Source organism: Tetrao urogallus, assembly GCF_951394365.1.
Source record: "Tetrao urogallus genome assembly, chromosome: 6".
Lineage (NCBI taxonomy): Eukaryota > Metazoa > Chordata > Aves > Galliformes > Phasianidae > Tetrao > Tetrao urogallus.
Window position 1 is genome coordinate 48,661,833 of NC_136819.1, and position 14,276 is coordinate 48,676,108.

Genomic DNA, 14,276 nt, shown 5'->3' on the forward strand with positions numbered 1-14,276 from the left:
CAGTGCATCTTCTTTTCATTCTTAAAAGACCAGCTGGGTTTTGTATTTGGATGTGAGCCTGAGCTTGAGACTGAAAGTCTCACCTTTCTGGGTTTGCACTGCAGCTCCAAGAACTGGAAATACATAACACTATTGTAACATACCAATAATGGCACATTTGGTAATGCAGCTCTCCAGAAGAAAGCAACCCAGACGTCTTTGGAATATGAAAGCCAGCAGATGTGCTTCTCAAAAGCCTATGGGAATATTCACATAATTGCAGCTAAAGCCTCGCTTCTATGTTCGGAAATCTTGCTCTTCTCACCCAGATCTCAACACGTGACTGAAATAATCTGTTTACCCGGCATGCAGTTCTTTGTGAGGACTGGACAGAAACCAGCTAACGGGTCTTATTCTGTAATTTGTTCCAGAGCGCTGTTTCCTTCTAAGTGCTTGCTAGTCCGAGGCATTTTAGCAATGCAGGAGAGTGATTAGAGGCACTTCTGCTGGAATGCATGCTGTAGTGCTTAATGAAATCAGTTTGGCTTGTGACAGGGTACTGTGGGGCAGAGCTGAGTCTTGTCATGCTCGCTGTCACTGCTTCCTGACATGTCTTTAGAGATGGCAGCAGTGTCCCAGCTGCTGGGGTATGAGTGGGTGGGGAGAGCTGGTTGTTTTCAGGTGTGCTCAATTGTACTTGTGATCTGAAGAACCAAAGCTTTGAGTGTCGATTATGCTAGCTCAGGAGCAAGCAGATGTTATTGTATTAGGTGAAAAGAGAGTTATTTTTGCTTGGTTCAACACGAAACCTGTTCTGACAACTAAGTACTGTGTCCCTGCCAAAAATCAGTGACTGTATCTATCCCAGACACATCAAAGAGAAATAAAAAAAGTTTCTCAGAGATTTCTTTAGCCTAGCATCCTATACTTGTGTGCCTAGAAGAATGGAGCCAGTCTGGTCAATTGATTTAGCAGTTTGAGACCACAGTGATTTGGAGATGGACTTTTCAGGTAATATCATAGAATCACAGCATGGCTGAGGTTGGCAGGATCCGTCTGGTCTGATCCCTGCTCAAGCAGGGACTCCAAGAGCAGGGTGCCCAAGATCACATCCAGACAGCTTTGCCTAATGCAGCCAAGAATTCCATTTAGCCTTCTTAGCAGCACATTGCTGACTTGGTCCCCTCCAGGAAACTCCAGGTACTTTTCTGCAGAGCTGCCTTCCTGCTGGGTGCCTCCCAATAAGTGCTGGTGCCTGGGGTTGTTCTTCCCTACATTCAGGATTCTGCACTTCTCCTTGTTGGACTTCTTTTCTAACACACGCAGTTGAGTTTGTGTAAACAGTACTTGACAGTAATAGTCTAAGCAATGAATGAGCTGTACAGAGGAAGTGCCACTTGACTCCAAGTAAAGCCAAGTTTTAAAGTCATGAAAAGTGGGATGTATGAATGAGAGGGCGCGTTGCTCACCAAACAGCTAGATCTCAAAGGAGAAAGGCATAGTATTAGGTAAATGGCAGCCAAACTGAAGTATCAGGAAAGCAGTAATAAAATGTTTTGTTAAGCAGAAAAATACATTAAAAAACAACGACAACAAAACAAAGAAAAAAAAAATGAAGAAAGCTTTGTTTGTATGTCAGAGAACTTGTTCCACTGCAACATGCCTAAGTCAGATGAAAACTAAACTGCACTCCTTGGTGCTTGGCAGGTGCTGAGTCTGAGCCCTGAGTGCTGGCTCCTGGAGAAGGAAAGGCCCAAAGTCCCACACAGTTGCCTCTGCCTTCCAGCTCGCCTTCAAAAGCTCTGAAGCCTGTGGTGTGCTAAGGAGACCAGGCTGCCATGTCAGACCTGCGTGCTCCCCATCATACAGGCATGCAGACAAAGGCACCCAAGCAGTTAAGAAAGACATGACTTTGTGCAATGGTCGAGATCAGGGAGGTCATTTTTATGCATTGCACTTTCAGGAACTGGGTTCAAGTTAGGTAACACGTTCCTTCCCTGTTTGTGTAACCTTCCCCATTTGTGTAATGTTGCACTTACACAGCTGGCTGTGAACCATCTGTCCCCCCTCACGCTGACCTGCATTGCACCAATGACAACATGTCTAATATCATCAGAGGAGAATTATTTTCTCGAGAAGTGTATGTTAAAAAATGAAGTTTTTTAACACTGCAAAAAGCAGTGTTAATTCCTCTCTGAATGGTAATAACCAACTTTTTTATCCTCTTGTCTTCTGGCTTGTCTGTGTTTCCTTTCTTTTCTGCTTAGACCTCCAGGCAGAGGTGCTTGTGATGGCACCTGGACTTAGGAGGAGCAGTTGTGAGCCCAGAATACCCAATGTTTTTCTTCTGCAGATGTTTGCATTTTTTATTTGCGCTGTGTGTGTTTGTGCAGTCACAGATATCAGCTGACGCATTTACACGCATTAGAGGAATGTCTGAGGACACTGACAAAAAGCAGAAGGCAAAATCAAGGGGAAAGGGGGAGAAAACTCTATCGTTTTCTTATTTATAGCAAGAACATACCATATAGTTCTCCCTGCTGTTTGCATTGCACTAGTTCTCCCTCTGCTGTTATCATGTCATGCCAGAGCACACCCATAGCCTGAATGCAAGCTGAAAGACAGGGGAGCATTTGCTGCGTATCCATGTTTACTGCTTTTCCAAAGCAAGGAATGAGGAGAAAAAGGAAGCCGGGAAGAAGAATGTGCCTCAAATTACTGCCACCTCTGAGAGGCAGCCCATCAGAATTGCTGCAACCTTACACTGGGAGAGGCACACTGAATTATTGACTTACAGGAAGGCACGTAGTGCTTACATACCCCTTGGAGTAAATTTGTTCTTATTTCTAATGTTGGATACTTCTCCAATATTTGGAGATTTCTCCTTCTATAGGGTAGTTGATTATTAGCCCATGCCAATTCCAGCTGGCAGGGAGGGCCAGGATGGCGTCAGCCAGGGGGCCCTGCGTTTGGTTCTGTACCATGCCTCCATTCCTGCTGTAAATGGATAACAGCAGTTTGTCTGGGTCTTAGGTTTGTTTGCTTTTTTTCTTTTTCTTGGAGAGCAAACCTGTGCCTTGAGAAAATAATGAAACGTTTTTAATTGCCCTGCCACCAATGAGGGAAGAGTGATGCATCTAATCTTAATCTATATTGTTTGGACTTTTGTTCAATAAATCAGCTGAAAGAAATAGTATTTTTTTTTTTTAAAGTCCCTTCCCTGCCAAGCAAGCGTTACTTCCTGCCTGCCCTTTTGCTCTCTTGGTAACGCTTCCCTTTCCTGTTTTTGTAATAAGACTTCACACAGACTCAGGTTGTCTCCCTGCCAAATCTGTGTTCAGCTTTGTAATCTAGTGAAATATCCTATTTGGGTGTAAACACACGTGCCAGATTTGAGCATCTATTCTTCCAGGATTATCTAACCAGGTCTTCCTCAATGGCGGGCACGTAAGTACCTGGGCATCGTGCTCTGAATGGCGGTAAGTTCGCTGTCAGTTAGTAGGGCTAGATGGAAAATGTGTGTCATTAGAGATGCAGGAGGTCTGCATTGTGGTTTTAGCTTTGCGGGGTAATTTATAGTTTTATACAGTGGTTATTATGTTCATATGGCAATGCTATGTGCATATACAGCTGCTGGCAGTGAGGGAGAGGCTGGAACAGCTGAGCTGTGCTCAGTCCCAGTGTGATGCTGGTGGCTCCAGAGGAGTTTTCACAGGTTTATTTGCATTTCTTTGGAGACTGGAGAGAAACCAAAGCTATACAATGCCAACTTCGGTGAAATATCTGTGTGGTGATTTGCTGTATGTACTCATGAGTCTGCCTCTCCTGATTATTCGTTAAGATTATAATCTTTAAAAGCCTTTATTTTTATTTTAAAAGCCTTTATTATTATTCTACTGCAATATGCATTTGGTTGGCCAGTGCGTGAGAGTTTCGGTCATGGGTTTTCATTTGACAGTTTAGTCTTGGGTTTTGGGCATGATGTGTATTTTACAAGATTGGTTACTTCTTCTTTTTATTTCTGTAATTTAATGGTGAAGGCAAATGGTTTATATTAATAGCAACTTGATCTAGTAAAGTTTCTTTTACTGGTTTTGTCTGTGTGTTTATGGGTTACTTGGGTTCATTGTCCCTCCCCAGTGCATCTACTTGATCTTTGCTTTTAAGAACATCTAAACATTTACTTGATATTTATTTTTAGGCACTGCCAAAGTTTATCTTCAAGGTGGCATGCAAAGTTAGAGAGCAAGGCACACTTCACTGCAGAAGGAGATGTGTGATTTAAAGCTTTAATGGAGCAGTGGGGTTTCTCTATTGGAACACAGCAATGCCCCTGCTCTGTCAGGGTAGGCAGGTGCTGAAGAAAAGTTGGCCATAGGGCTGGGTGTTGGGCTGCCTGGCAGTGCTGAGACTTCTCTCAATCACTGCATTTCCGCTGTAAAGTGCCTTTTGCACAGCAGTTATTTTAAAACTTTTTAAAGTGTTGAGATAGTGATGACTGGAGTTCCCCTTAGAATCATTATGTCTCTTACGGTTCGGTGTGCAAAACACACCACATGACATCAAAATCTCAGCACTGTAAATGAAACAGCTGTGCCGGCTTATAAGGGCACAAATCTGCCACCAGTCCGCCAACCCTAAATCTACCCCAATTGGCAAGTCTCTTGTTTAAGTGTGACAGCAGACACTGGGAGGTCAGGGTTTTGTGTGGACTTCTGCAGGACCGAGCTGTTCTGCTATGACAGGCCCATGTGAAACACCCTTCCACTGCATTCTCTTTCTGCATTCACTGCTCATTTTTTGTATTTCTACTTATTGTATCTCCCATCATCAAGAGCACTGAGGAGTGACAGGCAACGTAGCGTGGTCATGCCAGGGTTGCATGGATGTTTCCATGTTTAGCAACTCATCTCTCAAAGTCTTGTGTGATCTGAGCACCTCATGAGCTGGGTTTTGGTTTCCATCTTAAGTGTCTGCAGTGAATATTGGCAGCAGTCATTGCCCATGGCAATTCCCATGGGTATGCCAGTACAGAAAAAGGGGAACTTCAAATGAATGTCTCATTGCTCGTAGAAAAGTACTCCTCCTTGACGAAGCAAAGTGGTATTCATCTTACTCTTGTTTATGCTGTAGGTACCAGTATTTCAGTTTTTTTCTCTGTAAAATATGCATTTCTCTGGAGGCATGTTATGACTTTATTTAACAGTGTCTGTTTGAGAGCTACTTGTGAAGGAGGCTTTGTATGTGCTCAGTTTTCTTGCAGTTATTTAATATAATAATCTGCATGTCACTGAGAGTCAGAAGCACCTCTGTGCATGAAGTCTCTCTGGGTTTGTGCTGTCCTTGAGTTTGATCAGTGGCTAAGTGCTCCTGCTTCACCATGAACTCTGGTGCTCTGGGACAAGGGTAGGATGAACGATGGTAACATAGGATATTCTGTGCATTTGCTCACGGAGGGAAGTAGACTGAAAAAGGAGGCCCCGAATACAGTCAGAATGGGACTGACACTGTGTTACAGGAATGAGGCTCCCAGCAAAAAATGGAGTCGTGAGCAAAGCCAGCAGTGAATCTCTGGTGAGAAGGCTGAGAGCCACTGTGCCATGGAGGTTCTGTCTGCTAGGAGCTCAGATCTCAGGTATGGAGAATATGAGCCTGGGTGACCTGACCGGTGCTCAGAGGGTCTCCTGTTTCTTTGTTGTTCTCTGAATCCTGTCACTAAACAGAAATGTGCACCTATTTTTCTGCAGAGGGAACTGCTGCAACACTTTCCCTGCTTCCAAACCATGATTTTGTTTGTTTCAGTAAAATTGACTAAAGTCTTTTCAGCAAATTAGGCCACTGGAGTTTGCAACAGACTTTAAGTGCTGCAGGACCACGAATTGTAGCTTGCTAATTCTGAGATTAACAGAGATATATATCACACAGACCACATGTCTACATATACAGGATTTTTATTTATGCTAGCTGTTTTAAAGGTAACGTTGAGATATTTCTGTCATCGTCTTAATTCAGCATCTATTTCTCGTGCGTCACGTTTAACCACACAGCTTTCTGTGGACAGACTCAGTGAAGAAGTGGAACGAGGTGTGTGCAAGTGGCTTGCGAGTCACATCGCACGTTCTGGGTGCTGAGGGTTAGTTCCCAGATAGGACGAGACTTGGGCAAAGCCATGTTAGCAATTACAGATGATCAGATCAGTCCAAAGTAATTTGAAATGATCGGTTGTTTGAACGAGAAAGGTTGGATGTAATTGGATGGGAAATGGAAATTAAAAATAAGGTAAATGTTTGCAAAAGTTGTTTGCATTTGCTAAGAGTACCAGAAGACAGCTTGGTTGAAGGGGAGAGAACTGAAAGCAGCTTGAAACCTAATGGGTTAATAATAGGTTCCTTGATTTCTACTAGGGAGCTCACAGTTGATTTTCGGTCCATTTCTGCCTCATTGCAGCGTGGCCTCTCATGTTTTTCTTAGTTTGGGATAAGAGAGACAAGCCTTGGAGAGCCTTCAAAGCCTCTTTTGAATGCTTGCTGTCCATCATCATGGTTTACTCCCTTTTTCCAGTTTATGTTCTATCCTGGTTCTTTTGTGGTTCAGTTCTGAGATTTTTTTCTTTCATATTTGGATAGCCCACTTGCCTAGGCAAAGTGAAGATGTTTCCCCTAATCCCAACTTTCACAGTCATTCCTGTCATTTCATGCCCTGTCATTTTTCTTCCTCCTGTTTAATTACTTGCAGTCAACCAATTTATGTCAAGCTGCTCCATTAAGGACAGTTTACAATAATTCACAAAAAAATGCATGTATTTTCCTTAGGGCTCCCAGCGTTACTTTATCAATACTTCTTTGTAGCTCTTTTTTGGCTGTAAGACCTGTTTATCATAAATTTACTAAAACCCAGGAAGAAGGGGTCTGCATTTCTCAATTTCTGTACAGATAAGAGAGGAGAAATTTTTGTGGATGAAGCCACTTGCATTACAGCAGTGGCATAAAGTGCAGCTTCATTGCTATCCCTAACTGCCTTCTAACTGTGGTTAGGCTCTGTACTGTGAATGGTACCTTATGGCTGGAAGTGACTCTTTGGAGATGAAAGTGTTGCTGACACCACAGCTAGTAAAGTGAGCAGGATGCTGCAGATTGGCTTTGTCCAAGCAAACCATACATGAGATGCAATTATACCCTTTCAACATGTTTAGTTACCTGCGGTGGAAACCCAGGCAAGTCTGCTTATATGTTGATGTAGCATAAAAAATCAAAAGGAGAATTTGTAATATTTGGAATGGTATGTGGAATATGATGAATCTTTTCCAAGACTTACCCATTTATTCAGAAATTTATGTGTGTATTCTTAGGAAAACAAGGCAATTTCTAGAATTATGACTTTGTGTATAAATGCTGATGCCTGCTAAACTCTTCTCACAGGGAAAGAATTTGACTTTGTGCAATAATATAACTAAGACCTCAATTATTACCTATTGTATGTAGTTGACATAGGTATCAGTCAAGTATGGGCACAAAAATAAAAGAATTTTTTTGCTGGAGCCTTGTGAAACCAGTGTAATTTGGTTCGTATTTAAAATAATGCCATCTACAGAGTGCAATAGGAATGTTCTAACTGACCTTTATAAGAGTTATGCTGAACATTTTCTGGATGATTTTCAGGGATGCCCCTTAAAGCATCAGTAGGACAGTTGTACTTTTTGTGGGTAGAGTGAGACTTCAGGTATGAAGAGTTACACCTCCATTTAGGGTGAAATAGCAATCTAGCAGTGCATCCCTGGAGGCATTTTAGGTTTTGAACGATTGATGAATTGTTTTGCAGGAAAGGATTCCCCTTGTGCTGTACTTGTTTTATGTTCCTTTCTGTTATTTCACTGGAGGCCAGATAACAGGCTTAATCCTGTTTCCATTTAAATGAATGATGGAAAACTTCCCTGACTGCAGGGACAGCAGGGATTGAGCTTGATGTGTTGCTTTATGTTACAGTAACAATTGGCTGTCATGCATTAAATATTGCTCCTGGGGCCTACATCTGTACTTCTGTCATGGGTTTGTAGAGAGTGTTTTTGTTGCAGTTCTGAATAGCAGCAAACTCTGAAGGCAAAGTTGCTTTATGCTTTGGAATCTGAACATGGCATGATGAGCGATGCCACAATAAGGCCTTCATGTCTATGTTTAGCTGTGTTCTCTTTGTGGTAAGTATGGATCAGACAATTTGACTCATTAAGGAGACCATGGCAACTGTGGGGTCCAAAGTTCATTTCACATGCAAGCACTCCAGACTTGCTGTCATGAAACCAGTGCTATGCTCTTCCTTCCTTTGATACAGGCTTGTAGTGACCAGCAAGGCTTGAGGAGCAGAACTGATGTCACATCAGCTAAGAGTTACTTTACAGGGATGGGTTTTTCTGGGAACCCACAGGCCTACCGGGCAGCTGATGCTCCATAGGCTCTATAGCTGGAGGTGCCGCAAACAACCCTGTAGCAGAGACAGGTGGGAACCATCCAGCCATAGCACTGCACTGAATATTATTCTTAGCCATTCCACTTCCATGTGGCAGAGATAATGCAGTGTTCTTGCTTTTTTACTGGTACATCTCTCTGTCTTCCTCCACATCTATGGAACCAAGGTAAGGTGACAGACCTTCCTCCTGCCAGCCTGAGGCTCTTGCACCAGTTGGAGGATTAGACAGGCTGGAGGAAGATCTAATCCCTCAGCTGTTAGTGTCAGATGCATGGGGAAGCTGCCACATGACATCACACTAGCTTACCTTAAAAAAAAAAGTGATACTGAGGTGTTTGCTGGATAAGTACATCAGTGAGGATGCAGATCTCCAGATATCTCACACAGCAAAGCATCAGCAACTCGTGGATGATGCTTGTTCTTATAATTCTAATTAAATAAAACATTCAGTCTTTCTATTATACAGACTGCTGTTTTCATGTTATGTAATAAAAATACGCTTTGGTTTGAGTTGGCATAGAATCATAAAACTATCCTGAGTTGGAAGGGACCTACAGGCATCAACTCCAACTCCTGGTTTCTTACCTTGATCTCCATGGAAATGTCTGCCAGCATCATTGCTCCTTCTGTAAACTCTGTGAAGAGTTCTCAGAGTCTTGCCCACAGCACGGTGGAGGTCAGTGGAGGCTGAGAGAAGTGACTAACACAGTGAGCCAAACATCAATAGGCTTTAATTCACAGAAATCTCCTGTGCCTTGGAAATCTTTTTGAGACCTATGAATAAGAAAAGACTGAAAATTGCTGCTGTAATCTAAATAGCTGGAGCAGTGTGTTCCCTTTCATTAAAGTAATGGCAGTGATGGGGTTGAGTGGAGCTGCGTTTGCTACAGTTGGTGTAGTTTACAAGTGGTGTCACTTGGTGCAGTGGCAGGGCAGTGATATGGCTCGGCATCAGCAGAGAGCTTCTTCTGTATTTGTTTGGATGAAAGTCAAACACTAGGAAAATCAAGCCAAAGTGTATGTAGGAAGAGGGAAAAAAGTGGGTTATCATTTGATATTGAATTGCTGAAAAATATTTAATGTTGCTTGGGATGAGGAAAGGAGGTTTGTGTAAATATATAGAGATCTGAAGTTAATAGAGTGGCCATGAACTTAAAACTTTCGTGGGATGTAAGAGTTTTATTTAGGCCTAATGTGCACTTGTTGAAAAACCCTGTTATGTTCAAAGATCTTCAACATTCAGAGGGCTCATTTTTACTTTGTGTAATTCTAATTTCCTCCAGTATAAGAAAAGTGGCTTTTCTTCCCTTCTGGGATTTCAGAAGGCCGGGAACCGAAATCCCTACTGCCATTTCAAAAATACTGCAGACAGTGTCTGTAAAGCACTTTGACCCGTATTGAGTTGTCACATCAGCAGTACTTGCAGTGGAATTTCTCTCACATGGAAAGTGTGTTTTAGCATCAATATTTGTATTAGTCACTAATGCACAAGCAATAGGTAAAGAAATGATGAACTCCTGTGTGTCTACAGAACAAAAATAGCTATCTATTAATACTTTATCAAATGAGTTATCTACTGTAACACCGAAATACAAAATTCTGTGGAGTTCCCTCCCCATTATCATTGCTATTAAAGTGAAGGAGAAAAGAGTTCCTATGCATTTTGCACTTCATATTCTGGGATATGTCAGTGCGTCACCAGATCTGAGCATTAGCTGTTATGTGGATTAATGTAATTGATTCCTTCAGTTTACCTAACGTGGCTTTTGGTTCAAGGTCTGCTTGTTTCCAGTTTTAAATGTGTACCTCAGCATTGCGTGCCATGTTTTTGTCAGGAAGCTGCAAAGCTGCAAAGTCAGTTTTCATGCAAATCTGAAAGCTTTTGCTTTCCCATAGGTATATAAACATAAATGCAGCATTCATACTGTTGGACAATTTTAATAAAAGTGGTGTGCTACCAGTTATTCCTCAGGGCCTAATATTTCTGCATGAAATGCCAGATTGGTTCAGCAACATTCTGGAGGTTTGGGTTTTTTTAAGTATATGAACACATATGTGCAAGTTTTAATTTAACTATCAAATTGTATTCAAAGGATTAGTAGATTTGTTACAAAACAGATATTTTAGGCAGTTCTGATAATTTTTTATGTTTTCCTTTCCTTGAGATGTTTTCAGTAGTGGGAAACAAATTCATTGTTTTTTCTCCCTTTTTTTCCTTCTTTTTTTCTTTCTTTCCAGTGAACAGAGTATTTGCCAAGCCCGGGCTTCAGTTATGGTCTATGACGATACCAGTAAGAAATGGGTGCCAATCAAACCTGGACAGCAGGGCTTCAGCAGAATCAATATATATCACAACACGGCCACAAACACCTTCAGGGTTGTTGGAGTTAAACTGCAAGATCAACAAGTGAGTAACTGCATAAAACTTCCTGTAAATGAACCTTTGGTCTCTCTAAGATACCATCAGTAGTTATGCAGTTAGCAGTTGTATAGTTAGTGCAATCAAGCAACATTTCCTGCTTTCTGCAAGGTGCCTATGAGCTCATTTACTCTAGATGTTCAGATTATGTATGATTTTGGGGATACAGAATATGTCACAATTTATTACTGTTAATTTGCAAAAATAACTTCCAATGAATGCAAGAGAGATTTTAACATTATATTTTTTCACCTACATTTTTTCCTTGGGAAATGAATTTTATTTCGTTCTGCAGGTTTTGCTCTCAGCTCCCCCTAATTTACTGCTTGCTCATTTTTGCTACTGGATATACAAAAGAGAAGAAATATCACCTGGCACTGCCATCTCCTAAAGTATGCTTATTACACTGCCATAAGAAGCAATTAGTTTGTGATAATGTGTTTTGAAGTCCTAGGTGCGTGCTGTGATCTGATTTATGGCAAGCTAAGCCTGCAGTACTCTCTGGTATTAAAGGAGTTAGTTGGGATTTAGATAAGCAGAAGTGGGATCAGAGCCTCCTGGGCCGCCACTGCCCAGTGACTGGTGCACCAGGCTGTACATGCCATCAGAAGCACCACATGTCACAGTTATACCCAAAAGAACAAAAACATGTTTGTGTAGAGTGGTAATGCTATATTGGCATTTTAGAGCAGACGTTTAGGAACTGAGGACTCCCAGTCTGCTATCCCATCCCATGCACACTTTGTGCTGTCCCACCAGTGCGTATGAAGGCGACCAGTGCTGCCACTTCCCAGCTGCCAAAATGTTAAGTTGATCAGCTCATGATTTTCTTATTACTATTACTTCTTATTACTATTACTTCTTATTACTATTTACTTATTACTAATTTTTAGCACTTAGTTTTTAGCTTCTTGCAGCACGCTTTTGAAACATCTGCAATATCTTTTGCTTCTGTATTTATCATTCTCGGTAGAGCAAAAGCAATATATTAATGAAGCTCCATTTTAAAAAGAGAAAATATTTTTTAAAATGAATGAAATGCGGTGGCTGCTTAGTCGCTTTTGAGAATAAGTCCTGCAGCAGGGCATGCTAGATGTTTATTTTGTGTAGCCAGCTGGTGAATGTAAATGGCATTCATGTGAGCACAATCTAAGATGCATCTGAATAGTTGACATAAAACAAGCAAATGTCATAAAATCTATCTGTTTATCCATATATATGGGAGACTTGGTGTACCAGAGGTCTGTCTCTTGTTTTATATCCTCTGTAATATTCTATTAGCTTGCAAATTCTCCTGCCTATGCCATCTAAAAATCTCAAGCCAGAAGGAAACAGATTTAAAAATACACTTTTCTAGAGCTTGAAGACTAAAAATCCTCCCTCAGTACAAACCAAATGGACAGGCTACATTAGTCACTTAAAACTGTCTAAAAGAAAACACCTTCAATGTGATTATAAAAATCTAGTATCATGAAGACAGCAAATGTTCTGAAAGCCTCAGATTCAGAATTTTGTATTATTACCTGAGTCTCAGAAGGAGCCATAAGCTTGCTTGACTTGTTAGTAGTCACATCCAATGAGAACAAAAGTGAATTTCAGTTACAGTAATTCCCTGTACGAGCCATTTCAAGCTTGCTCTCAGGTTGTGCTAAGTGGTCTTGAAAGTGAGGCTTTATTAAACACTGCTGTTTCGTAAGGAAAGTCGTATTTTTCTGAAAAAGACCGATGTTGAGATTATATGAGATTTGGCATAAAATGAAGCTGCTCAGACAGCCAGAAGTTGAGAAACTAATTCAACGTTTGTAACACAATAACACCACATAGGACCAACTTTACATTTTATTTCATACTGTAGTAAGTTTTATTTTACATACTGTAATCTTCGTAACTTCACCCTCTGCCTGCCTTTAATGTTTCCCTTTTAACTTGTGTTTCTTCTTATTTCACCTTCAATAATCTCTCTCTTTAATTTTCATCCTCTTTTTCATTTAAGGCATCTTCTGTAGGTTCCTTCTGTTGTCTTTCTCCAGGTGCTTTTCCTACCCCTTTTCTGGTGCACATTAGGGTTTACAAGACTCCCTTCACATTCTGCTTGCCTTGTCTATGTCTATCTTGTTCACTGCCTGGCGGTCTCTAAAAAGCTCATCACAAAGAAAATATGGTTTTTAAAATGGCAGAACTACAATTTTGTTCTCACCACTGGGAAGTTGGTCACCGGACTGCGCCATCTCATGCATGTGGGTGACGAGCTTGTTGAGTGCAGCAGCGCTGAGCTGCAGACAGAAAGTCAATGAATTCTCCTCATGCTAGCATGTGCAATAATCTTCAGAAAAGCCAGAGTGGCTTTTTAAAGCTTTGGAGTAGCCGCAGAGTCCAGGACTGTTTTGAAGCTGAGGCCAGATCGGTAATACAATCACTTGGTGACACGAGCTTTAATGTCTCCATGCAGCCTTCATTCCCTCCCAGCATGTAATTCAACAGTCACAAGCAAACAATTTACTGCAATTTGCAGCTTGCCAGCTGTAATTGTAACATTACAAAGGTGAAGTGTGTTGGCTTCAGTCACCATGCAAGGTGTTGGCAAAGGTTAAAAAAAAAAAAAAAAAAAAAGTAGTACAGATGGTCCTTTTCTATGACTTAGCAGACGAACAGTTTCTCCCCAGTCCGCATCTGTGAGCAGCTGAGGGTTTAAAATGGTGATTTTACATCAACTGATTTCAGCTCAGCCTGATCTCACTGCCAAAATGCATGTGCTGAACACACAGGTAGGGAGGAAAGCACGAGTCGAAAGTGAATCACATCTCTTGAAGGCTTTGTGCATTGATGTGGTTAAGAAGCGAGTGCAAAAACAGGGCTCTGGGGAAGGTGGGGCTTCTTAAATTTCACCCAAAGCCAAAAAATAATATTTTCATATTAATATTTTTTATAAAATTTAATTTAAAAAAATTAATAACCAATTAATTGACGCTTGAAAGTTGGTCAGGTTTGGCCTCAGTTGTGGTAGTTTGTAGCTGCTTACCACAACTTCCAAGTTTTAGCAAACCCATGACTGCTGCCCATGAAAGTTCTAGTGCTGGAAGCACAATAGGAAGCAAGCTGGTAGCAGACTTCTGCATCATTTCATGCTCTGGAGAAACAAGTATGTGTCCTTTTCCCGTTTGTTCAGCAGGAATATGGGCTGTAAGGCTCACGTGGGATGAGTCTTACATCTGCCCATGATCTTTGTGGTGGTTATGCAACCAAGACCAAGTTGTGTTGGGGTCCTCAGGCGCCTTCAAATCATTCTAGCCCTGTTACTGTGAATTCTATCATCTACCACTATCTTCACTGCTGATAATTTATAACTCAGTAGCCTCAGTAGCCTGCAGACTGCAATCAAAGGAAAGGCTTCTTGATTTTGAGCTTTTTTATAGATCTC

At 41.3% G+C, this 14,276-nt stretch overlaps 1 protein-coding gene across 1 annotated transcript in view; it reads left to right on the forward strand.

Moving 5' to 3' along the window:
- The window catches only part of EVL (Enah/Vasp-like), a gene marked incomplete at both ends in the record, with an annotated part of 89,199 nt that overhangs the window by 20,796 nt on the left and 54,127 nt on the right, over positions 1-14,276 (forward strand). The window contains one exon of the mRNA XM_079537479.1: positions 10,678-10,846. Within this exon, the coding sequence (XP_079393605.1) occupies positions 10,678-10,846 (169 nt within the window). The remainder of the gene's footprint in view (positions 1-10,677; positions 10,847-14,276) is intronic.